Genomic DNA, 26407 nt, shown 5'->3' with positions numbered 1-26407 from the left:
GATCATGAAAACTAGCTTAGTCTCCCCTTATAAATCAATAGACCTTTTTCCAAGAGGATATCTTACAGTCATACAAGTTTTCTAATATAAAATGTAACGCAGTAACATTCGATTATTCTCCAAATAATTGGTAAAGGATACTGAAAATATGGACATTTAAAAATTAAGAAAAAACAAGGCTTTAGAAATAGATATGGATATGCTAATACTTCATGCATAAGAAAAAAAAGAATGTATATTCTATTTTCCATAACAATGTGAACTTTGGAGCATAATAAAAAAATACTTTTTAGGAAAAGCTTGATCTCTTCCTGTCTTTGAAACAATTTTTGATAAGTTACCCCAACTACCTTCAGTTACTCTTGTATGACTACAAAATAAAAACTTTGAAAAAAGTTTTTTATATTGTAGTTCCAATATAGGCCATAGTTACGAGTTTTATAGCTGGCATCTTTCTTTGGGAGAATTGACCTCCTAAGTTGAGTCGGCTATACCTTTACTAGAGAGGATACTCAGAAGAATGGCTTTGTAGATTAAGTTGTTTTTGCGTACCGGAACGGTTTTTCTAGGATATTCAAATAGCCTACAGTCTTAATTGACAGAGGTTATTTCTAATTGTAAGTGGAGTGTAAGCCTCGGTATTACTACACTACTGCTCCAATCTCTTACAACCAGCACCATCAAAATGTATAACCCTTCGTGGAACCATACCAAAAGCTAACATATCATGTATTCTTAAACAAAATCAGATGTCCAGGACTGTTTACTACACAACAATCATCATTTGTAAGTCTCCTTTCAGGAGTAACTCTATTTATTTTGTAATACATTTGCATCGTTTCGCTGAGATATTTCATCAGGTTTAATTGTATTTAGGGTACTCCTGTAACTTTTCAAAAGAAAAATGTGCCTAAATCCTGCTTCCTGGAGGCCGTTTGCAGTTTCTACTAAATCTGCTATAAAAGGTACAATAATGACAGCCACGTTATATGAATAGCTTACTTTTCGCGGAATTATTACATTATTTATCTTGCAATACAGTTCGAGGCTATTTGGGCTCATTGTTAAGCTGGGTCCACTTGATCCCGTAATCCGGGTCATTTACACACTATTTATTGGAAACTAAATGTGACCTGTTATCAGAATAACATTTTTTTAGATTGCTGGGAAAGAATTTCGAAGAACTTAAAAACACGCGGTTTAACCAACAGTCAAAACAAACCCAAACAGGAACAACGTATTTTAGAGAGAAGAACTTAAGGCGACTTGCGCAGGGACAAGAGCCATTGTCTGTAACAAAAACCCTCAAAACACGAGCATTCTGTTAAAATTTTAGACACTAAGTCAATGCATGCTTTAGTTGTGGGTCAAGCAACCTCCTTGAGCTCGAGTAACGGCAAGTTATGGTACATTCATCTCAAGTTTCGAATTAAAAAGTAGGAGAAATTAAGGACAATTACCTTCCATAGTAAAGGTTTTCCCAGTTCCAGTCTGTCCATAAGCCAATATGGTTCCATTGTACCCTTGAAGAACAGAATCAACCAAAGGTCGAAATGTCTCGTCGTAGATATCCCTTTGGGTTGATCTAAAAGACATTGAATATGACAGAATGAAATAGAAAAGGGACGTAGTAGGGATCGATTGAAGACACTGGTAAGACGAAATATTAAAACACTTCATTTTTAGTTTGATAGGAATTAAAAACTAATCGCCCTACTTACAGTGCAGCACCGTATGTTAAAAAAAAAACAACAACATTGAAACAAATGTTTTGAGATTTGGATTTAACTGAAAGGTTTGAATTTACTGGGATCCTACTTGAAATATTCTGAGAGTAGGATTTTTATATGCTCTGTAAATATGTTTATTATTGCTTACTTACTTAAAAAAAAAAAAAAAAAAACAAGCAGACTTTCCGCCTCACCATAATAGGAATGGTGTTTTTTTTTCGTTTTGTCAAATATAACCAGTTTCCTCTCTTCATTTTCCTATTTATCTCTGATAAGATAATACTTCGTGAAAAATGTCAATAGTCTTTTCACGTTTTATGTCAAACAAAACCAAACAAAGAAAACTTGACAAGACCAACTAACTCTAAGCAGATCAATATCTGTATACCCAAGAGAATAACAAAAAACGAAAACCCGTCAAAAAATAATGTAAATCTTTAAAAATAAATAAAAAACATAAAACCCACAAAAAAGGGAGATAATAGATAAAAAGGGGCGCAAACAGAGGTAGACAATAAACACATTTTGAAGAAGAAAAGTCAAAACACTAATGTAAAATTAAGACTAAAACGAGTAAAAGCTAAATATACTATAAACCGGGAAAAAATTCGGTACAAAGACGAAGGGAATGAAAACAGTAAAATGGTGCAACGAAAATAAGTGGAATCAACTAAGGACAGTTACAAAGGGTAGCAACATTTTGTGACATCTTTCTGCGTGGGTGGCGATAAGGCAATATTCAAAGAAACACGAAGGAAACTGATCCAGGAGGCAAGTATTTCGTAGAATAATTATGAGCGGAATATTTGGTTTGACAATTAACCAACATTGACTTTGAAAAATATAAACAAAGAGCAGCTTTCTTCTTCTTTAAACTGATTAGTTGATGACACACTTTTGAATTGAATCAATTTCAACGGAGAGCTTATTATTAAAACTGAGACATCACAGAGGACTGGCATATTGCATCGGTGTTATCTGAAAAGACACACAAATACGTATAGCATTGGAAAAGAAAATTAAGATTGGTTGGAGTCTAAGGAGAGGAGAGACGAATTGTGTAGCTTTGGCTTATTAGTAACATTATTATAAACCATTCTTAGAAATCTTGAAGACCATTGTTAGAAATCATTTTTTGACATCTCAACAAAGATCAACCCTCAGAAGTTTTATACCAGTTATAGTCGTTTAAATTGGAGCAGAATAGATAAAATTTACAAAAATTAATAACAAGAATACCAGACTAGATATAATTAACTTTCATATTGAAAATGTCAGATTCCACGGCCCCACTTTCAAGTAGTAACGAAATTTTCTTTTTACATTGTCTGAAATTTCACTTTTGATACTATTGCAATAATTTCCATGATTAATTGAATCATTCACAAATTTCCAACGATTACATAATAATTTACGAAAAACATCATATTATCCGTAACTACAGAGGACCAAAAAGCGTACCCCGTGGATAACACGTTAAACACAAAGGATCAGAATATACTTAGCCATTCCCTGTCACCAAGAAATAAAAGAAAATAAATAATAGTGCCTTTGGTAAACACAGCCTTTGATAACAAAGACAAAAAAGGTGATAAAAAGGGTTACGTGTTTACCATAACCCCTTTACCCAGCCCTGCCACTCAACACCCAATGAACTCAGAGTCCGTTCAATTCAAGCCCCATTTAACTACATACTCCTTCAAACCAACCCCATTAGACTAAACCCTATACAACTAGTTTCGGTAAAACTACATTTAAGTACTTGATTGCTGAAATTTACGGCTGATTTTCAATTAGTTTTGACTAGCGCCAATGAGAAACTCAAAATTCATTTCTTGCTTTGCTCATGGTTTCTATCTTATATTGCAATGCCCTAAAGTTAAAGTCAAAACTAATGTTTTAATAATTGGTGTAACTTTCAGTTACAGCAAGCTTTTTAAGGTTTTTGTAGACAAATCTTTTTGTATAAGTATTTGAATGAGAAGAAATAAATAGAACTTACAATTAAAAGTATCAAGCTGACAACTGAAATTAAAATGCACTAAAAATCTAGCACACATTAAGTGCAAAATATTGCTTTTGTCCTAAAAAAACATTTTACATGTGGATATAGTAAAAACATTTTACATGCTCACAATATATTTTCTCTTCCTTTGGCTACGGGAATTTTTGACATGTTTTTATGCCTATATATTTCATTACGCAATCTTCCTATTTAGGGGCAACCGCAGCGAGTAGACACAGTGTTTACAGTAGCTACGCTATAGTACGTTCGATTACGCCATAAGCGTGTACAAATTCAGCTACTAGTCCCTCGAGACGGTATTACACGCACCTAGGTCTTGTGCGATACTGTGGCGCACCCATAACAGTATAGTACATCATTAATGGGGCCATAGGGAGCACTGAAGTAAGGTCATTAGCATAACCGGTTACTATCACTACTACAGGGCCGATGACACTATAATTAAAATGCTTAGATGGACATAAAATTAGAAAACAAACTATATAAGAGGGATAACCAAAACTAAATTTGAAAACCAGTTAATCTTTCTGTAAATAAGCTTGGTCTAACAGATAGAAATTATTAGTATTCATCCAATACTTGAATAGTTATAATGAGCAGAAGAACTGAAGATAAGACTTTTCTGTGAGTACTTTACGAATCCATAATCAAATTGATTTATAACATATTTACCTTTTGTAGTTTTACCTTTTAAGAAATATCCAATTTTTCATTGTAGTAAATATAAATCTGCTATCCTTTTACTTTGTAATTCAACACAAATCGTTTGTAACCTCTCTTTTTTGCATTTGGCGCTGAACTGTATGCTCTTATCTTATGATCCCATCGGAACGGATGAATTGACACTTAACATGGAGACAGATAAATATACTGTATTATGAGAACGATATAATTTAACGACATTATTTTAAAAATGAAATACTATTAAAGTTGATTTATGTGCTTTTATTGTCTTGATTGGAAGTTTTTTAAGAGAATTCTAATTCACGTTAAAATCAAGCCGTCCTTTGCATAAATTTTAAGAGCTTCTATGTCGATACCCCTTACTAATATTATAATAGGGTCCATGCGGGCATCCATGAGTGTACTCAACATTGTCCCACCTCCAACCCTCCCCCTTTAAATGGTTGTTAGGGTTCCCACCTTTCTTTAATTCATGATTCTTTTTGCTAATGCTTTATCCTTCAAAGCATTTTTTTTTCGTTTGTTGAGTTTTATTTTCATTTCTTGATTCGGGTGGAATCTTCAAAACATAATCATTTACGCAATCAAATATCTAAAGCCAATGCTATGTAACATATCACATATTCAATAGCCAACGTAACCTGTCTAGGTCACGTTACAAAATTAATAAATCTGTAATAGGCAGGTACATCTAAAATAGCGAAAATCAATAGTATTGGGATGATTGTGTGCTCTCATGTGGAAAGGGCTGGAAACATGCACACAATTTAATCGTTATAGTAAGTGGAACAGGGGATTCTCCTTGCGTGGAATAGGTTATAATGTAGAAATTATTCCTCAAATAATAATACTGGAAAGGCTTTCATAGTCCACCTGTCTAGCACTCCATTCCATTAAGGGTGAATCTCTTCCGAATCCTAATGCGGACAAAAAATCTTTAGATTATAAAGGTTCTCTGAAAGAAAGTCATGAAAGAAAGTGAAATCTATAAAAACGCCTTGAAAGAAAATGGAATTCCGAAGAAAAACACCCACTTTAAAAGAAAAAATGTAATCCCGAAGAAAAAATTATCTTAAAATATTATGTAACAACCTGTGAGTGCACCGTCATTACGTAACACCCCACGTGTGTAATGCCATTATGTCATTCCCAATAATTCTACCAAGTCACGTAAGACTACGTCACCCCAAATAAATCTACCGAGTCACGCAAGATTGCGTCGAATCCCACGTGTGCACCGTTATTACACCCACTTGTGTGGTCCTCTCAGTCACAACCGGGGATTCTATGACTCAAACAACTCCTATTACTTAACAAGCACCTGCGTCTCTTGCATAACATTCCCTATTACGTGACAACCAAAGTTAACAAACCCTATTAAGTAATTAAAACCTGCGTCTCGAAGAAAATATTCCTTATTACGTAACCATAAAAAGTAAACAAGCCCTATTAAATAACAATCAAAGAAATTCCAATTTGGCGAGACCCTGAATAAACTATTAGTTAATTAAATCATGCATCGTTTAGACCCCCCCCCCTATTATGTAAAAGACACCTGCATTTTTTAGAAACATTCCCTACTACGTAACAGGCAAAAGTAAGCATTCCCCATCATTTAGGTGTACTGTACCGTTACAGCTGCGCTATAGTTTTGCGCAAGACCCAGATGCTCACAATAACGTTTCGAGAGATTAGTAGGAGCCATTTGTACACACACCCCCAAGGGTGTCATCGGACGTACTATAGCGTCATTGCTGTTTTCCTTCGCACTATTATACATAAAGGTGTTTTTGTTTTTTTTAGTATTCCATCTTTCAGTTTAAGGTATCTGGCGGTAAATTCGCAAAAGTTTCAATTAATCCGCTAGTTGAAAGATGAACATACCATCCGATTTACCCTTCAACACTCTATCCAAAAATAACAGTCACTATAGCGTAATTATGCCCCAGCACCCTCAATTATCAGACGAAGCCCTGGGCTTTATACAAAACGTGCAAATAAGTGCAAAAACAAACAATGTAAACCAACAAAATCATCAAAATTTTGCATATAGGCTAGGGCAATATTCAGGTACAAAACTGAATCTGTTATTATATTCACAAACAGCGTCAATAAATGAATCGAATGTTTATCTTAACTAATAAATTAACAGAGAGCTCAACAGCCCAAATGGCTCAACTGAGAACGTTTGCAAATCGAAAGGCACTCAGGAATGGATCTACCACCAAAATCAAGCCCGAGACTGTGTTTTTATTATTATTATTATTTTTTGTGGTATTATTGAAGACCAAGCTTTTCACTGTGAGCTCAAAGGTTCATTTGGGATTGATCTGAATGGGGGTTGGCTGAAACTGGGGTTGAGCTAAAGAGGGGATAAGTTGTTTTTAGTTTGAGTTAAATGAGAGTTGAATTGCAGGTAGGTTGAGTTGAATGAGAGTGGAGAAGAACAAGGTTGATTTTCATAGGGGTCGACTTAAACGGGCGTTGAATAACATGGGGTTTGAGTTGCAGGTAGGATGAGTTGAATGGGGCTGAGTTACATGGCAATTAAAAGCATACTTTAGTCTTTTGTATATTGTTACAGTTTTTACCATTTTTTTATGTACCTGTAAATTTACTTAAACTAGTTTTTCTTCTTATTTTTCCCCATTTTTTCTGTTGATAAAGGCATCCAGAAGTGAAGCCAAAATATACAGACGTTTAATATTATGTAAGCAAAAATATTTCGTTTTTATAAAGTTCACTACCTTACTAAAAGTTTTTCCGGTGTCCAACAATTTCATTTTGTTTTAATTACAAATGAAAAGGCAGTAAGGTAAAACAAAATAAACATTTATGTAATTTTATGGCTCAAAAGTTGAATCTTATTTAATCAACTACTTGTAAAACTACAAAGATCCCTTTTTACTGACTGAATTTCTGCTAGTATTTCTAACAACAAAGGTTTTTTCCACACAACAAATGAAATCTCACCAGAAGAAATAGAAATACATGAATGTAAGCTTTAAAAATATCCGAAAGGCAAAATTATTTAGCAGTAAATAAAGTGTATTCTAGTGTCTATCTGACATTTTTACATTATTACAAAAAATAAAAAAGAATAACAAAAAATAACACACAAAATTAAGAAGTTTTTGCTAAGAGAAAAAAAAACATGTATTCATTCCCAACTACGTTTTATATAGATATTGTTTTTATTTCGGTTTCAACACATTTGCTTGGGATTGTGCGAATCTATTTACTCGATGGTGAGAAGTCGTGGATTAACATAGTGCGTTCATTTTTTTTTTCTAAAAAGGAGAAACAAAAAAAAAATCGTAACATTTTCAAACTGACAACGAAAAGCTACCTTTCACCATAGACAGAATCAAAAGCAAATTGCTTCGGGATGTCACCAGCTGCTGCCTTTGGATTATTCAGCCCAACAGTGCCATCTTTCTCAGAAATGTTGACAATGCTAAAAAATGTTAAAGAATGATTTGAGCTCAAAATTATAGGACATAGGCCTAATATCACCTTTTGGGACCAGAATACGGTTGATATATTTAGCAAAACGGCTATTAACGTACTATTGAAGCTACTGAATAACTGAACACAACTACTGAAATTCGGTATGTTGAAAACTAAATTATATTTGGTAATCTTTTATTTAGTGGTATGAATTTTTTTTTCAGTTATGACACGTGTTACCTACCTGCTATGAAGTAAGTATACTTCTGAAGATGCAGTAGCAAGAAAGACCAACTAAAATAACAGCTATCGCTCTTAACTTTCATTTTCAAGAAAAGATTTGGGTGCCAAAATATGATATCATTAAAGAGATCTATCAAAAAAATATATTTTATTAAGACAAATGCCATACTTTTACTTGTGAAACACTAATTACTTGAGCACCAACCACAACCAAATTACAAACTATAAAGATCCAAGTCCAGCGATCAGATCAGCAGAAAATCGCGTCTACATGGCGAATAAAGTGCAAACTTAGCCAAATTAAGAACCACAAAAATACACCCAGTTTATGGGTTAAATTAATTATGAATAGCGTATACAGTCTGTTTTACCTGACGATTCAGATTCATAGCCTTGATTGTGAGATTATTAAAAAAAGGGACTGTCCCACAACCTAAATTATGTCTGAAAATTCAACTCTAAGCAACCTGATTTTCCTAATTAATGGTATACCAGGAGACATTTTAGGAGCAAAAAATGGAGTATAAAGTCAATTCCATGTAAATATGATAATAGTTATAATAAGAAAGCATTTACTTAATTATGAGCTGATCTAAGCGCATTTTCTCCCAGGTGAGCAGGAGTTAGTACAGTCGCCCATGGCCTTCATCATACTTCTTAATTATTAAATAGTCATTTAGGACCACTAACTAAATAGTCCCTGAATTATTTTGTTTCAAAATAGGGTGCCACCTAAACATGACTGTGCCACAACACTCCACAATTTTTTCAAAAAAGTGAAAACCAAAAGTCGAAAATTTTAGAGGCATCGTTACAATTATCACCAGTAACATTTTAGATACTTAGGGATTGCCCTATTGGATTTGCTTGAAATTTTATTGAAATTTAGAAGATATAGCTATCTTCTGGGAAGTTATGACGTTGTACATTCCAGGATGAGAATCTGAGAGAAACTTTCCTGCAACGGCTGAATACTAAACTGAAGAGTTTAAAATTTGACAATGTAGAAAATGGATGGAACAAATTTAGGTAAATAGTTTGTGAAGTCGCTGATAGGGTGGTAGGGAAGAAAGTTAGAAGCGCAGTTAGAAATATTAGTGAAAATGCTTTATGCTTAATAGATCAAAGAAGGAGCTTGTACAAGAATTACTTGAGTAATAGATCAGAAGATATGGAAGATGCAACAAGACATCGCAACAGTAAAATATTGTGCTGGTATTTTAATAAATTGAGAGGGAATAGTCAATGTGGACTTGCACCTGTTAAAAATAGAGAGCTACATCTAGTGATACGGAAAGAGTTAAAGGGAGCTGGCAGAACATTTTGATAATATTTGAAATAATGATAGAGTTACAAGAAAATATATAGAAAAGAACAAAAAAGTCTGTGACATTTTGGATACGAAGGAAGATTTATTTTGTAAGGAAGAATTAGTGACAGCACAAAAGGACAAAAAATAATAAGGCCCTAGGTGTTGCTAGTGTGGTAAATGAGTTTTTCAATATGGTGGTTATCAAGTTCGAGACAAAATACTGAAGATTACGAAAATATTTTTTGAATAAAGGAAGTACGAAACAATTTTAGAACAACTAGCCTATAATTAAACCTCTCTATAAAAAAGGTGATAAGAGTATGTTAATTATAGAAGCATTAGCTTGGTTTCTGTATGCTTTTTTGACTTAATAGCTGCTGTATATAAAGTTTGAAGGAAAGAACAATGTGGTTTAGAGGAGAGGATGCATTGACCAAATATTCACCGTTATATTAATGACTGACAAGTCGTCAAACCCCTTTATTTCACATTTTTATAGATCTCAAGCAAGCGTTTGATTCAGCTGCTAGAATAGCTTTAGCAAAGGTCTTATTCTTCTGCAGTATACACTAAAGTGATTAGCACTATGTTTAAATACAATATTAATGTAGTCAAGCTAGGAAATGAAGTTAGCAGCTGGTTTTGCATCAAATACTTGCATACGAAAATGCAGTTTTTCATATAAAAAGTGACTTTATTTTAGATATCATTTAATGTTAATTACAGAAGCACATAGACGTACCAATTTTCTTTAAAACGAGCCTTAAAGAGCTCTCTACGATGATCTGGTGCCTAGCTAGCTGTAGAGGAGAAAACGAAAAAAAGATACTTTCAAAGCAGAATATGGTGGTTTCAGTCACATTCCACATTTTTCAAACCAATGGATTGTCCTTGTTGTTTAATCCGAGGGACTGTAAGTTTTATTTAAAGGGGATTTTGGCCAAGACAGTCCCAATGGTATACTTTGTGTTTCAATCTTATTATTTTTAGGGGTTTTTAACTTTTTCTTGGTTAATATGGGACATGGTTTCTGTTACTAGGATCCAGGTACTACTGCAACCACAATCAAGAGTTAAGCAAGGTTGCATCCTGTCCCCGTTTATATGGATTGTGTGGATGGATGTTTTATGGATAGTTATGTTGGCCTCAGGGGGCTTGGTGCTGCAGTGAGTTGATAGTAGTAATAGCAAGAACAAATTAAAACATTTGGCGTTCAATATTAAGTTTTAACATTGGTCTTATTGATACACAATATTTTATTATGAAAATGGAATACTGCATTATAATTATTATAAACAATTTATTCCAAGATATAATATCCAGGGGTGTGACTAAGTCAGGAGGCCGAACTGGGTAATCCAATTGCAAAAATTGATCTAAAAATTTGCCAAGTTTTCCTAGAGACAACAAATCTTATTCCATACATCACTTTTGTTACTTCTATCAGGAATTACAGCCTTAATTCTATCTGCTTGTTCTTGTGTTTCCCTTCCCACTGGGGATATCATTGGTTCCTACCTCCTAAAGACTCAGACCCATGTCCAACTAGTTACAAGTTAGCTGGACACATATCACAAATTACATGGAAAAAAACACAGCTTAGAAAATTTTTACTTATGTGAGAGGGACAAGCCATTTCCAGATCTTACAGTTAAGTCTGCTTTAACCAAAAATATGCCAATTCAGCCTGTTTCGGTGATTCCCCCCCACCATAAATTACTGCAGGAGAAACTTTGTTGTAACATTGGCCAAAACGATGGACTTACCTTGGATATCCTTCATCTCTTTCCTTTTGTGATAATGGTCGGCATCTCAGAACAACCTGGACAGTTTCTCCACCTGAAGTTGGACTTTGTGGGGACTGTACCATTGCTACTGTTATTTTTTCCTTGAAACGTTAGAAGACATACTAAGGCTAACTAAGCCATTTAAGATTATCAAAAAAGCAGCCTTGTGTTTCCTGAAAAAAAAGATTATTGTTGTCAAAAAACCAAAGCAAGAAGCAATGCATCTTAATAGTAAACAAAACTCTAAATACGCGATTTTTATATGAAAAGATATATCAAAAGATTTGGATTATTATGCTGATTCCAAATATATAAGATTCATTAAGTTTAGTGTTACCAATCAAAAGCTAAAAGCCTGAGAAAATTTGTCTGATTTCTTAAAAAAGGGGGAAATATCCCCTAAAAGTCAAGGAATCTTAATGAAAAATCACACTGTTAGATTCAGTGTATTGAAGAGTACCCTACTATATGGTTTTAAGTTTCCGTCTGCATCACTGCAGAATTTTGTATTTTCCTTGCAAGAAGAAAGATCATGGATGCATGTTTATTTGTTTTTTTTTTTCCAGGGTGATTGCATCAAAATTTCTAGTGCCCTTTTAATTGGCCAAAAAGATTGGAGGGCAGCTACCCCTTCCCATCACATTTTTCCCAATAGTCTTAGATTATTGTTAATCTAGGACTTTTGTCCTAGATTAGAAACCAATAGTCCTAGAATATTGAGGGCTCATTCAAATGAAAATTCCAATGCCCTTTTTATTGGCCAAAACGATTGTAGGGTAACTAGCCCCCCCCCCACTACAATTTTACCTCAAAGTAGTCATATCAAATTTTAAGATAGCAACAAATTCAGCATAGTCGATAACTCCAGTAACTATACCTTTGGGGATAACATGACCCCACACAACCCCTAAGGAAAGGTCTGTAAGTCATGAAATTTGACCATTGTTTACATATGGAATTTGTTATTGGAAAGTATATGGATATTTTCCACAGAAAGAGTTTTATGTGGGGAGAGAAGTTTCCAGGGGTTAATTTTACGCCAGGGGAATTTGCCAGAATTCCTACACAACATTTTTATTATTTGTCTTACTTTCTCTTTGTTAACTCAATTTTACATGTGGAGATGTTAAGGGGAACTGTCCAGGGAAAATCATGACCAGTTGGATAGATTGTCTAGAGTATCTTTTTGCAGAGAGAGATGGGGGTTCACAAAAGAAATTCTCCTTGGGGTAGTATTCCATGGAATAAATTCTCCAGTGGGAATTTGTCTGGGAGCAGCTTTCTACTAGGGGGTGGAAAGGGAGAATATTTGTGGGAAGACTCTTCCATGGGGAGGATTTCCAGCATGATTTTAAAAACAATCAGAAATTAACGTGTTTTTCAAATGAAAGTGCACTAAGAAGAAATATTTACCTGGAATAGTCTAAAAGAGATTTTCCAGAGGGGGGATTTTTGGCGAAAATGGAATTGTCTGGGGACGATTTCCCTAGCTGGAGGGGAGTTTTGAGCAGTAAGAACTTTCCAACAGATTTTCTGTTGGGGGAAGGAATTTTCCATGGAGCAGGAGACAGATTTCTCTACATTATTTAAAAACAATCCGAGGTTAAATAAAGAAGCAAGATTTTTCAACTGAAATAAGGAGCAACATCAAAACTTAAAACAAACAGAAATTATTATGTATATGAGGGGGGTTGCCCCCTCCTCAAGACCTTACTCTTTATTCTAAAGTATGTAGTTTGTGTCTCCTTTCTTTAAGATTGACTCCCAAAACATAAGAACTGTTTAATCAGAATAAAATACTTTCCTAAAAGTCCAAAAAAAATTTAATGTAAATAGCCAGGTATTGAAGAGGCAACTGCCCCAGATACATAATAATTCCTGATCATTTTAAGTTTCGATGCTGCTCCTTACTTTTTGTTGAAAAGAATTTATTTATTTATTTACTGAATAAATCTGAATACTAGAAGTTTCTATCATATTTTCCCTAATTATGCTATTGTTTTGTGTTACTAGACGTTTTCATGAAATTAAATCAAAAAAAAAACAAGTATTTTTAAATGAAAGTAAGGAGCGACATTAAAACTTAAAACGAACAGAAATTACTCCGTATACGAAAAGGGCTTTTTTTCCTCAACGCCCCGCTTTTTACGCTAAAGTTTGACTCTTTCTCTTAACTCTACATTTTAAAACAGTAAAAAACTTTAGCGTGAAGAGCGAGGTGTTGAGGAAAAAAAGCCCCTTTCATATACCGAGTAATTTCCGTTCGTTTTAAGTTTTAATGTCGCTCCTTACTTTCATTTAAAAAAACTAGTTTTTATGGCACTTGGTATTAACCAAGTGACATATAGCAATCGCCAATTTTGTCGGTCTGTCGGTCCCGGTTTTGCTACTTTAGGCACTTCTAGGTAAGCTAGGACGATGAAATTTGGCAGGCGTATCAGGGACGGGACCAGCTTAAATTAGAAATAGTCGTTTTCCCAATTTGACCATCTGGGGGGAGTGGGGGGGGCGGTTAATTCGGAAAAAAATAGAAAAAATGAAGTATTTTTAACTTATGAATGGGTGGTGGGATCTTAATGAAATTTATGTTTGGAATGATATTGTGTCTCAGAGCACTTATTTTAAATCCCGACAGGATCTGATGACATTGGGGGGAGTTGGAGGGGGGAAACCTAAAATCTTGGAAAACACTTAGAGTGGAGGGATTGGGATGAAACTTGATGGGAAAAATATGCAAAAGTCCCTGATACATGATTGACATAATCGGAACGGAACCGCTCTCTTGGGGTAGTTGGGGGGGGGGGGGGGGTAATTCTGAAAAATTAGAAAAAATGAGGTATTTTTAACTTATGAACGGGTGATTGGATCTCAATGAAATTTGATGTTTAGAAGGATATCGTGTCTTAGAAATCTTATTTTAAATCCTGACCGAATCTGGTGACATTGGGGGGGGGAGTTGGGAGGGGGAAACCTAAAACTTGGAAAACACTTAGAGTGGAGGGATCAGGATGAAACTTGGTGGGAAAAATAAACACAAGGGCTAGATACATGATTGACATAAACGGAACGGATCCGCTCTCTCTGGGATAGTTGGGGGCGGGGGGGGGGGGTATTTCTGAAAAATTAGAAAAAATGAGGTATTTTTAACTTACGAACAGGTGATCGGATCTCAATGAAATTTGATATTTAGAAGGATATCGTGGCTCAGAGCTCTTATTTTAAACCCGACCAGATCTGGTGACATTGGGGGTTGGGGGGTTGGGAGGGGGAAACCTAAAACTTGAAAAACACTTAAGAGTGGAGGGATCAGGATGAAACTTGGTGGAAAAAATAATCACGAGTCCTAGATACATGATTGGCATAACCGGAACGGATCCGCTCTCTTTGGGGTAGTTGGGGGAGGGGTTAATTCTGAAAAATTAGAAAAAATGAGGTATTTTTAACTTACGAACGGGTTATCGGATCTCAATGAAATTTGATATTTAGAAGGATATCGTGTCTCAAAGCTCTTATTTTAAATCCTGACTGGATCTGGTGACGTTGGGGGAAGTTTGGAGTGGGGGAACCTAAAATCATGGAAAACGCTTAGATTGGAGGGATCGGGATGAAACTTGGTGGGAAAAATAAGCAGAAGTCTTACATACGTGATTAACATAATTGGAACGGATCAGATCTATTGGGGGGGGGGGGTTAATTCTGAAAAATAAGAAAAAATGACGTATTTTTAACTGACAAAGGAGTGATCGGATCTTCATGAAACTTCATATTTAGAAGGACCTCGTAACTCAGATCTCTTATTTTAAATTTCAACCGGATCAAGCGTAACTGGGGGGGGGGGGACCGGAAATCTTAGAAAATACTTAAAGCAGTGAGATCCGGATGAAACTGGATGGGAAGATTAAAAACCTGTCTAAGATACGTGACTGACATAACCGGACCGGATCTGCTCTCTTTGGTGGAATTGGAGGGGGGGGGTAATTTTGAAAATTGAGGTATTTGTAACTTACGAAAGGGTGACCAGATCTTAATGAAATTTGATATTTAGAAGGATCTTGTGCTTTAAAGTTCTTATTTTAAATTCCGACCAGATCCTGTGACGTTGGGGGGAGTTGGAGGGGGAAACCGGAATTCTTGGAAAACGTGAAAATTGGGATATTTTTATCTTACGAATAGATGATCGGATCTTAATGAAATTTGATTTTTAGAAAGAATTCATGTCTCAGAGCTCTTATTTCAAATCCCGACCAGATCGTTTGACATTGGGGGGAGTTGGAGGGGGAAATCTTGGAAAAACACTTGGAGTGTAGGAATCGGGATGAAGCTTGGTGGATAGAATAAACAAATGTCCTTGATACGTGATTGGCAGAATCATACTGGATTCGCTCTCTTTGGGGGACTTGGGGGGAGGAGTTCAGTGATTTGGCGAGTTTGGTGCTTCTGGGCGTGCTAGGACGATTAAAATTGATAGGCGTGTCAGGGAGCTGCACAATTTGACTTGATAAAGTCGTTTTCCCAGATTCGACCATCTGGGGGGCTAAAGGGAGAGGAAAAATTAGAAAAAATTAGGTATTTATAACTTACGAGTGGGTGATCGGATCTTAATGAATTTCGATATTTAGAAGGACATCGGGACTCAGAGCTCTTATTTTAAATCCTGACCGGCATTAAGCCTCTTATTTTCTCTTTTAAATCAATCTATTGATTCATAGAATTTTGTTAGAGCTCATACCATATGATCTCTTGGCTCTTAGCTCTTTTCGCCTCGTCACAAGTGCCTTATTAGCTCTTAGCTCTTGTTGTTTTGTTTAATTTCTGGACGTTTTTGAATTAATACATTTTTTGTATCTTAGCTCTCTGCGCACAAATAATTAAAACGAAATTTGCATATTAGTTTTTTGGGGCTAAATGGCTTTTTCATAGTTTTAATCGGAAGATTTTGAGAAAACAAGAGCGAGAGAGGAGGCCTAGTTGCCCTCCAATTTTTTGATTACTTAAAAGGGCAACTATAACTTTTAATTTTTTACTAACGTTTTCATAAGTAAAAAATATACGTAACTTACGAATTAACTTACGTAGTGAACTTCTATATTTGTATGTTTTTATTGCGTATATGAGGGGGCTCAACCCTCGTCGATACCTCGCTCTTTACACTAAAGCTTAAATTTTGTCCCAACTCCTTAAGAATGAGGTAAACCCCTCATATGCATAATAATTTCGGTTCGTTTTAAGTTTTAATGCTGCTCCTCACTTTCAGTAGAAAAAACTTTTCATATTTATTTTTTCATTGTTTTTTTTAAATAATGCTGGAAAATCCTGCGCCCCCTTGAAAGTCTCTTCCCCCATGAGAAGTTCCTCCATGGAAAGATCCTCCCACGTAACCTCCACTCCCTCAACTCTCCCCCCAAACCAAGAAAATCCCCCTGAAAACATCCATACACTTCCCAGTAACCATTACTATATGTAAACACAGGTCAAAGTTTGTAACTTGCAGCCTCTCCCATGGGGACTGCGGGGGAGTAAGTCGTCCCTAAAGACATAGTTATTAGGTTTTTCGACTACGGTGAATAAAATGGCTATCTCAGAATTTTGATCTGGTGACTTTGGGGGAAAATGAGCGTGGGAGGGGGCCTAGGTGCCCTCCAATTTTTTGGTCACTTAAAAAGGGCACTAGAACTTTTAATTTCCGTTAGAATGAGTCCTTTCGCGACACTCTGGGACCATTGAGTCAATACGATCACCCCTGGGGGAAAAAACAAACAAAAAAAAAAAAAATAAAAATAAACACGCATCTGTGATTTGTCTTCTGGCAAAAAATGTGAAATTCCACACTTTTGTAAATAGGGGCTTGAAACTTCTACAATGAGGTTCTCTGATACGCTGAATCTGATGGTTTGATTTTCGTTAAGATTGTATCACTTTTAGGGGGTATTTCCCCCTATTTTCTAAAATGAGGCAAATTTTCTCAGGCTCGTAACTTTTGACGGGTAAGACTAACCTTGATGAAACGTATATATTTAAAATCAGCATTAAAATGCGATTCTTTTGATGTAACTATTACTACTACTACTACTATTAATAATAGTAATAATACCTCACTGCAGCACCAAGCCGCCTAAGGCTAACACAGCTACGCACGCTCCTCCTCCAACCTAATCTATTTAAAGCCTCCCTCTTTACATCCTCCCAGGAAGTTCCCATTTCCTTTAAATCTTTATTTATGACATCCTCCCAACCCAGACAAGGACGACCTGCTTTCCGTGTAGCCCCAGACGGTTGGCCAAAAAGGACAATCTTTGGTAATCTGTCATCCTTCATCCATAGAACGTGGCCTAGCCATCTCAACCTTTCTTTCATTATAGCCCTAGAAAGTGGGATTGAACCACATTTTTCGTACAACCTACTGTTTGAAATACAGTCAGTCAGCCAGGTACCCAGAACAATCTGTAGGCAATTTCTCTGGAAAACACCTAGTAAATTTTCATCTGCTTTTTGGAGTGCCCTTGCTTCAGAGCCATATTTGACCACTGTCATTCTAATCTTGGTTTAGCTTCCAATATTCTAATCTTGGTTTGCAGACTTATCTTTCTATTCTTCCAAACTTTTTTTAACTGTGAAAAAACACCCTGAGCCTTAGCTATTCTACTTTTAACATCTTCACTGCTCCCACCATCTTTACTAGTAATACTAACAAGGTAAATGAAGTTCCCAAACTGATCAATCTTTTCGTTACCTAATGTCACCTGTTCATCTTCACTTATCCCTAGCCTTAGTGACTTAGTCTTCTTAACATTAATTTTCAAGCCTATTTTAGCACCCTGAACTCGCAAAACCTCCATTAATTCATTCATTTTGCTCACAGTTTCATCTAATATGCATAAATCATCAGCATAATCAAAGTACAGGAGCGTTTTTCCTCCCCATTTGATTCCGTGGTCCCCAATTGCCTTTCCTGTGCTCCTTAAGATGAAGTCCATCAAAATGATCCATATAAAGGGGGATAGAACACAACCCTGCTTAACTCCTGATTTAATACAAAACCAGTTGCTAACCTCATTTCCTACCTTAACTGCAGCAGTATTATTCTCATACATAGCACAAATCACTTTAATGTATTTTTCTGGTACCATATAACAATAAGACCTTTGTTAACGCTCTTTTATCAACAGAATCGAAAGCTTGCTCATAATAGATAAAACTGAGGACCAAAGGTGTTTGACAACAAAGGGACTTCTCAATTCTTAACTTGAGAGTGAAAACTTGTCAACACATCCTCTACCTTTTCTAAAACCGCATTGTTCTTCCCTTAAAACTTTGTCCACAGCATCTCTCAGTCTAAAAAGTATCATATTACTCAGTAATTTGTTACCTACAGAGACCAGACTAATGCCTCAATAATTACAACACTCACTCTTGTCACCTTTCTTATACAGTGGTTTAATTCAGGTTTTCCTAAAATCATTTGGTATTTTCCCTTTTTTTAAAATCATGTTCATAATCTTCAGGAGCTTATTCCTAACCTCAGAGCCACCATATTTAAGAAACTCATTAATCATACTATCAGCACCTGGAGCCTTGTTATTTTTTAATCCTTTTAGTACTGTCGCTAATTCTTCTTCACTAAACAAATCTTCCTTCACATCCAAGGTATCACAAACTTCTTCATTTTCATCTATATCTTTTCCTGCAACTGTGTCTTGGTTTAGCACATTCTCAAAATGTTCCACCCATCTTTCTTTAACTTTTTTCTTATCACTAATTGTGGCCCCATTTCTATCTTTAACTGGGACTAGTCCGGATTGGCTACTCCCTTTCAATTTATTAACATGCCAGTATAATATTTTACTATTATGCCATCTAGTTGCATCTTCCACATCCTCAGCAATTTTATCCATAGCCTCCACTTCACATCTCCTTAGTTCATATTTTAATGCTTTCTCCACTTTCTTTACATTCCTTTTGTTTTCATACGACCTATCACTCAGATAGTTCTTATACAAACCCCTTCTACTTTCTATTAAACCTAAAGCTTTTTCACTAATATTCCTAGTTGCATTCTTAGCACTCTTTCCTAAGACACCATCAGCAACTTCACAAATTGTTTTTCTGAAATTATTCCATCCATCTTCCACATTGTCAAATTTTAAACACTCAAGTTTAGTATTCAACTGTTCCTGGAAGTTTTTTCTCAAATTTTCATCCTGGAGTCTACCAACATCATAACTTTCCAGGAGGTAGTTACCCTTCCAAACTTTCAGCTTTAAATTAACTTTAGACACTACTAGATGGTGATCTTTACTTTTAACATCAATAACAGCACTCCTATACACCCTAGTATCTTGTATTGATCCTGCTAGTCTGTTGTTTTGGCATCAAATTTCCATTTTTTGGCATCAAACTACTGGCATCCACTATTTGACATACAATAGGTGGATAAACTATCCATCCATTTGGCACTATTTTTTTAGAGGAGTTTTGGTTACTATTGTTACCACAAACTGTTTGATGTAATTAAACAAATGATAAAGCTAAAAGTAAGGAGCAACTTTAAAACTTAAAAAAATTGAAACCATTCTGTATATAAGGGGAACTACTCCCTCCTCTCTACCTTGCTTATTAAGCTAAAAAAAACTTTTAGTGCATTAAAAAAAACTTTCTGTTCCCAATTCAATGGCCTTGTGTTTCAGTAAATGTTCTTAAAGAATTTGGGCAAAAAGTCAAACTTCAGAGTAAATAGCTAGGAGTTCAAGAGACAGCCTTCTTTGCATAAGAATCATTTTTGTTCAAATAGGTTTCAAATCCATTCTTTACTTTCAGTTGAAAAAAACTGTTTTATTTTTTTTATTTAATTTCTGATAGTTTCCTAAATCATGCCCAGGCCTAACCAAGATATAATATAGGGCAAAGGCCTCTTAAATCCATTATTTATTTACTTTTAAAATGTATTTATTAATAATTTTAAATTGACTAGTACCACCTTATGTTTTTCAGTTTTTCTCCTTAAAAATTAGAATATTGGATTGTAATTTAAACTTTGGACAAAATTTAAATACACTTGAAAAGTCTTTAATAAGTAGTATTTTTGTTCAATAGGTCCCTATTAATGCTTCTAGTGTAGAATTTTAGTTGCACAAAGAGGGGTATTATTGTTCAAATGGGTGGATTATGTACAACTTTTGATCTTCTACATGGTTGAAGCCATCATAACGACCACAATAATATTCTCCAATCAATAATTACATTTCAAACACATGTTTAAATGAACTGAAATATTTTGTATAAAAACAAAAACAAATAAATTTCATTATAAAAAGTGAGGCAACTGAGTTTAAACCAAAACTTGCACTAAGTCACATTATTTCCTCTGCAGCTGAGAAGCCTAAAATATAATTTACTGATATGTTTAAAAACATTAGCTTCTCAAAATTTTAGATTGATTGCAAATTGGTCCTCTTTGGGGCAAAGTTGTAATTTGGTGCCATAAAATAGCAGGAAACAATGCTGTCCCATGGCACAGTCTTTATGGTCACTCAAAAATGAACTTTAAATTTACATTCAAATAAGTTATCTCTCAGTTTTCAAGAACCTTCAGTTTTATATAGTAACCCCTGGGAGAAAAAAAACATACATCCATAATCTTTCTTCTTCTAAAAAAAAAGGCAAAATTCTACAGTCTGTAGATTGGAGCTAGAAACCTCTACAGTAGGTTCTCTGATTTGACAAATCTATTAAAGGGATTTTCTCTGAGAATGCTTGCTTTTTTGGGATGTAATCCCCCTTTTTAGAAGTTTATTGAAATGTTCTCAGATGTGTAGCTCTTGGTAGGTAACAATAAACTTAATGAATTTTATATATTTTGAACCAGTATAAAAAGAAAAATATGTTGGTGTGTTAAGTGTAATCAAAATTTGGTTTAGTTTTGACCCAGGTTACTCCTTACTTGCAGTTCATTATCAAAAACTACATGATAAGATTTCCTTGTGATAAAATTTTTATTTGAACCTCATCGTTTTATTCAGTTGAAATGGAAAATCTAAAGAAAATGGTCAATTTGACAGCTGGACTGCAAGTTTAAATTTAGCTTTTCTTTTGCTATTCAATAAATGTTTATATGTTTGAAGATATAAGGCATTTTAGTTTAAGGGGGAGAATCATCCTATTATGAAAGAGGAATATTCTAACTGGCTATCAGCAAATCAAAACATGGTATCTATGCAGGAAGGATGAATTTTAAGCATCTCTACTCCTTATATAACTAGGCCAGGATTTACCAACAGCCCCAGGTCAAGGGGAACAACAAATTATCACCAAATAATTTTTTTCTCAACAGAAACTGGACTGATGTATTTTATTTTCAAAGTGTCAGGTGTAGTCTGCTGCCTATTCATAGAGAAGTGATTTTAAATAGCACAGGAATTCCATGACCACTTAAAAACTGTAAGATGTCTCCCAAGAATAGCAGTTGAGAGCTCTGTATCATTTCTCTTCATTACTTTTGGCTCAACAGTTGTGATCTGTCCAGTGCTTCTACTATTTTTAAATTTTTGGAGATCTCCCTAAAATCTTGCAAAAACACTTAGCCCATAAATCTAGCCCTGTCTGTAGCCTATTTTAATGCTTATGAAATTACATATAGACAAGTCTACATCTATTATAAGCTTGGGGATAGATAAATCTTTCTGTAATTTTGTTTTGAGTCTAATTTTTTCAGTTAAGGTTTTGGACATAATGGATTCAGATTAAATGGATAATAATTAAACCTGTTATGGACAAATCTGTTTAACAGAAATCTTCATCATTTAAAACTTACTGAGTTTTGCTTCATTTTGCTTGCAAAGCTAGCAAATGAATTTGCTTGCATTTGCTTTGCTTGCAAAGTAAGCTGTTCTTCTATTTGAGACTTTTTTTTCCTAAATGTGTTTAAACTAAACTTATCCCTAAGAAAATGTAGCTTATCCTAAAATTTATTCCAGTAAAGCTTTAGCCTACTTTCATCACAAGGTTTCAAAATGCATATTGCTACATATAGCAGGATTCTCATAATTGCATATTTTTTCTTTGTCATTATTACAGAAATGTATCTATTTCTTAGCTTTCTAAAATCCTTCTTCAACAAAACTAAAAATGTGTCAAGTGGGCAGGGTTTTGAAGCTGAGGGAAATGTTGAAGTTGAATATGAATGAATAATGACACAAAAACAACATGCAATCATCAGAATCTAGCTATACACAGTAATTCAATAAATTAAACTAAAAAAAAACTCACAAAAACTTAAAATATCCTCCCTTTGAACTTTAACGCCACATTAGTTTTCCCTTGACTAGCTGCAATTTCTGGGGAAAATAGGGTTACAATAATGAAACAGCATGACCCTGACAAACAACCCCAACATTGACCCTGACAAATGGGTCAATGTTCCTATTACCGGAACAATTGTTTAGGGTCATGAAACTATTGTTAATAGATGCCTTTTGACTTTTTGAACATCTTTTCTCTCTTGTAAAACTACTGCAAACTCACCATAACAGTGAGTTTGCAGTAGTTTTGCAAGAGAGAAAAGATATTCACAAAGTCAAAATGCATCTATTAACAATAGTTTCACAACCCTAGACAATTGTTCAGGTAATAGGAACATTGACTGACAAATAACACTGACCCTGACAAATGACCCTGATATTGCACTGCCTACCTTTTGTAATATCTAACTAATCATTCTGATTTGCCAGCTCAAATTTCAACAAAGGCCAATGTCACAACAGCTACTATTACAATTGTTCAGAATAAGCTGGCTAATTTAAACTTAAAGTGAGTGAACCATCTTGGATATTAGCATTAATGAGAGCATTAGTTTCTTAATTATCTTTTGACTTCTTACTATACAGAAATTACCAGTGATGACTGGAATTAGTATTTAAAATATATTTTTGGTAAAATTATAGTTGATTGACTTTTGGCTATCTTGGAAAGCTGATAGGTTAGGAAAATAAAACTTTCAGGGATGGGTCTAAAGGTTAAAGTATGTCCCAGGAAGGTATTTTGAAGTACCCACCTCCACTCCTTCTCCCTCTAGAGGGCCCTGAAATTTGCCTATGTAACAGGTCTATACCTATTGAAATGTTGACAAAACAATATTTTACCTTAATTTTCAGTTACTAGTTGCTTTTTTGCGGCCTTTAGTTCTGAAAAATACAATTCCTGTCATTTGAATAGAATTTTGAGCTATATCAATGTTTTTTTTCAAAATTTAGGAAATGCATTTGCATATCATTAAATATTACAAAATGGAATTGAGTAAAGTTATGAAGCTGAAAACAAATTTGTTATACTTCAATTAAGTAGAAGATCTATTTTACAAGGTTTCACTTATATAATGCACATATTTTTAAAGGTCATCAAAGGTCAGGGCCCTCTAGACGGAGAAGGAGTGGAGGTAGTTGCTTCAAAATACCTTCCCAGGATATACTTTAGTCTGTAGATTCAAAATTGAAAGTTTCATCTTCCTAACCTAAACCCTTTCTGAGATAGCAAGAAGTCAATTAACTATAATTTTACCAAGGTCAGGGCCCTCTAGAGGGAGAAGGAGTGGAGGTGGGTACTTCAAAATACCTTCCTGCGTCATACCCTAGCCTTTACACTCATCCATGAAAGGGTAAAATTCTAGTTAATTGACTTGTTGCTATCTCAGAAAGGGTTTAGGTCAGGAAAATGAAACTTTCAGGGACGAATCTACAGACTAAAGTAGGTCACGGGAAGGTATTTTGAAGCAACTACCTTCACTCCTTCTCCCTCTTGAGGGCCCTGACCTTTGATGACCTTTAAAAATATGTGTGTTATAAAAGTGAAACCTTGCAAAATAGATCTTCTGCTTAATTGAAGTACAACAAAGTTGTTTTCAGCTCCTTAACTTTGCTCAATCCCATTTTATAAGGTTTTGAAGATATGCAAATATATTTCCTAAATTTTGAAAAAAAAAACATTGATATGGCTCAAAATTCTACTAAAATAACAGGAATTGCATTTTTAGAGCTAAAGGTAAATGTTAATTAAGATAAAATGTTGTTTTGTCAAAATTTCAGTATGTATAGACCTGTCATGTAGGCAAATTTCAGGGCCCTCTAGAGGGAGAAGGAGTAGAGGTGGGTACTGTAACATACCTTCCTTGGACATACTTTAGCCTGTAGAACCATCCCTGAAAGTTTCATTTCCCTAACCTAAACCCATTCCAAGGTAGCAAGAAGTCAATTAACTAGAATTTTACCCTGAAAGTTTCATTTTTCCTAACCTAACCCCTTTCCAAGATAGCCAAAAGTCAGTCAACTAGAATTTTACCTATAATTTCATTCATATTGTAAAACCCCAACTTTTCCCTTGGCTTCAAAACCTGGCCCACTTTATGCATTTTTTGTTTGCCTCATGGAGGAGGTTCAGCCAGAAATGGATGTATTTCTAGCATTATCATTTCTAAATGCTCATGTCATAGGCTGTATTCATTTTCATCACACCTAAATTATGTTGTAAATTTATCAGATAGGGTATAAAGTAGAAAGTGTAAGGGAAGGTTTGTGTAGCTATGTACCTAAATAAAATGCACTAGGGTTTTTATAATAAAATAAGCACTACATAAGGGTGAACATTTAAGCCTATGGGTATGCTGGTTAGGAATAAGATGTCTCAGCAGCATCTCAAGAACAACTGGGGGTATACAATTGAAATTTCCAGTGGTACTACTATTAATCTTTAGGAAAAAGGGATTTAAGCTATATTATCACCAAGAAAAAGCAAAACTTTTGTTTCTTTGTGAACCTACTGTAGCCAAATTGGTTTTATTAGCAGACTAATCTAGGCCTATTACTCTGACAAGTAAGCTCTACGTTGTTGTTTGGGGTTTGACCATTAGCAACAGGCCATATGCATTCGTATAACCTGATTTTCTGTGCCTTATGAATCACTAGCTTCTTTCACTTTTTTCAGTTCCTTGATTAACTTCTATTGAATCATGAGCTTCCTTCCTTATCTTCTGCAAATTGCACATTGATCACCAGAACCACCGAAAAGTACGACTTGAAAAAAAGTATTACCTTCCGCAAATTTTGTGTGCCTATTGCACTTTGTGCAAAACACGCACGAGGTCAAAGTTACTACCATTGTAATTGCCTAGATTTGCGTGCTACACAGCTGTTTCTGGAGCTGCTTGGAAAAGAAAACCTTTTGTATGTTTCTTTCTGAGAGGGCCAAGTAAATATGTAGCTAATAGGACCCTACAATTCAGGAAGCACGATTTTTATTTCAGATAAAAAATAAACTTACTAATTCACTTCTAACTACATAAAAAAAGCTTTCGGCTATTAAAACAAAGGTAAACATAAACATGAAAACATACTTGAGAGCCAGAAATCAAGACGGTTGCCTGACTGAAAGGATATCTTAGGTTGATGGAACAGGAATTCTGTGTTTCATATGAATAGTCCAACAAGTGTGTAGTTACGATTTATCTGTTTAAGAATAAAGAAGCGATTTTTCGCATTTGGATAATTTCCTGGAATAAAGAGAAATTAATCAGCAACAAATTGGTGTAAAAAATGGAATAATGAACCACGTTTAATTCGTGACAAGGTAAATTTTGTATTCAAGACTGATGAACTTTGCCACGTTAAAAATTAAAAAAAAGTGAAAAATCAGTTATTTTATTTACGGTTTTATTTTAACACTTAAAATGAATTTCTTTTGAATTGAATTAATTAGAAGATTAATTACTTAAAAGATAGTAAATGAATTTGGACATTTAGATAGAGATACCTTGTCGGTTGCTTGATTAGTGTTGCCGTGTGACTATTTTTTATATTGATCAGAAGAAATTCCAATAGATAGTAAACTCTAGCAGCATACGCAACTCAGTTTTGAAAGAAAACTCCATGTGTTCTAAAGCAGCTTTTCGGTGCTGCAGTGGTAAAGAGAAATTTGTGTGGACCAGTTAGACTTAGTGGCTTTATGCTTTGACCTAAAATGAAGTGGGTAAGCGTCAGTCTTGCCAGAGTGGTTGAGGTTTCAAGTCTTGGCTCTACAGGATACCATCCAGCTCCGGTTACCGCCAAATTTTGCGGTAATTTTATATTACTCACGCATTGGTTCTATACTAAATTTTGCAGTAATTTCATGTCACGCACGCATTGGCTCTATA

General features: G+C 34.9%; 1 protein-coding gene across 1 annotated transcript in view; it reads right to left on the bottom strand.

Moving 5' to 3' along the window:
• The window catches only part of LOC136038021 (kinesin-like protein KIF3B), a gene marked incomplete in the record, with an annotated part of 95886 nt that extends 70654 nt beyond the window's left edge, over positions 1-25232 (bottom strand). Inside the window, 4 exon segments of the mRNA XM_065720960.1 lie at positions 1461-1585; positions 7790-7897; positions 11212-11405; positions 25101-25232. Coding sequence (XP_065577032.1) covers positions 1461-1585; positions 7790-7897; positions 11212-11315 — 337 coding nt within the window.
• Between the last annotated feature and the right edge of the window lie 1175 nt (positions 25233-26407).

This window comes from Artemia franciscana, chromosome 17 (assembly GCF_032884065.1).
Source record: "Artemia franciscana chromosome 17, ASM3288406v1, whole genome shotgun sequence".
NCBI classification, from domain to species: domain Eukaryota; kingdom Metazoa; phylum Arthropoda; class Branchiopoda; order Anostraca; family Artemiidae; genus Artemia; species Artemia franciscana.
This window is presented reverse-complemented; position numbering and strand designations above follow the sequence as displayed.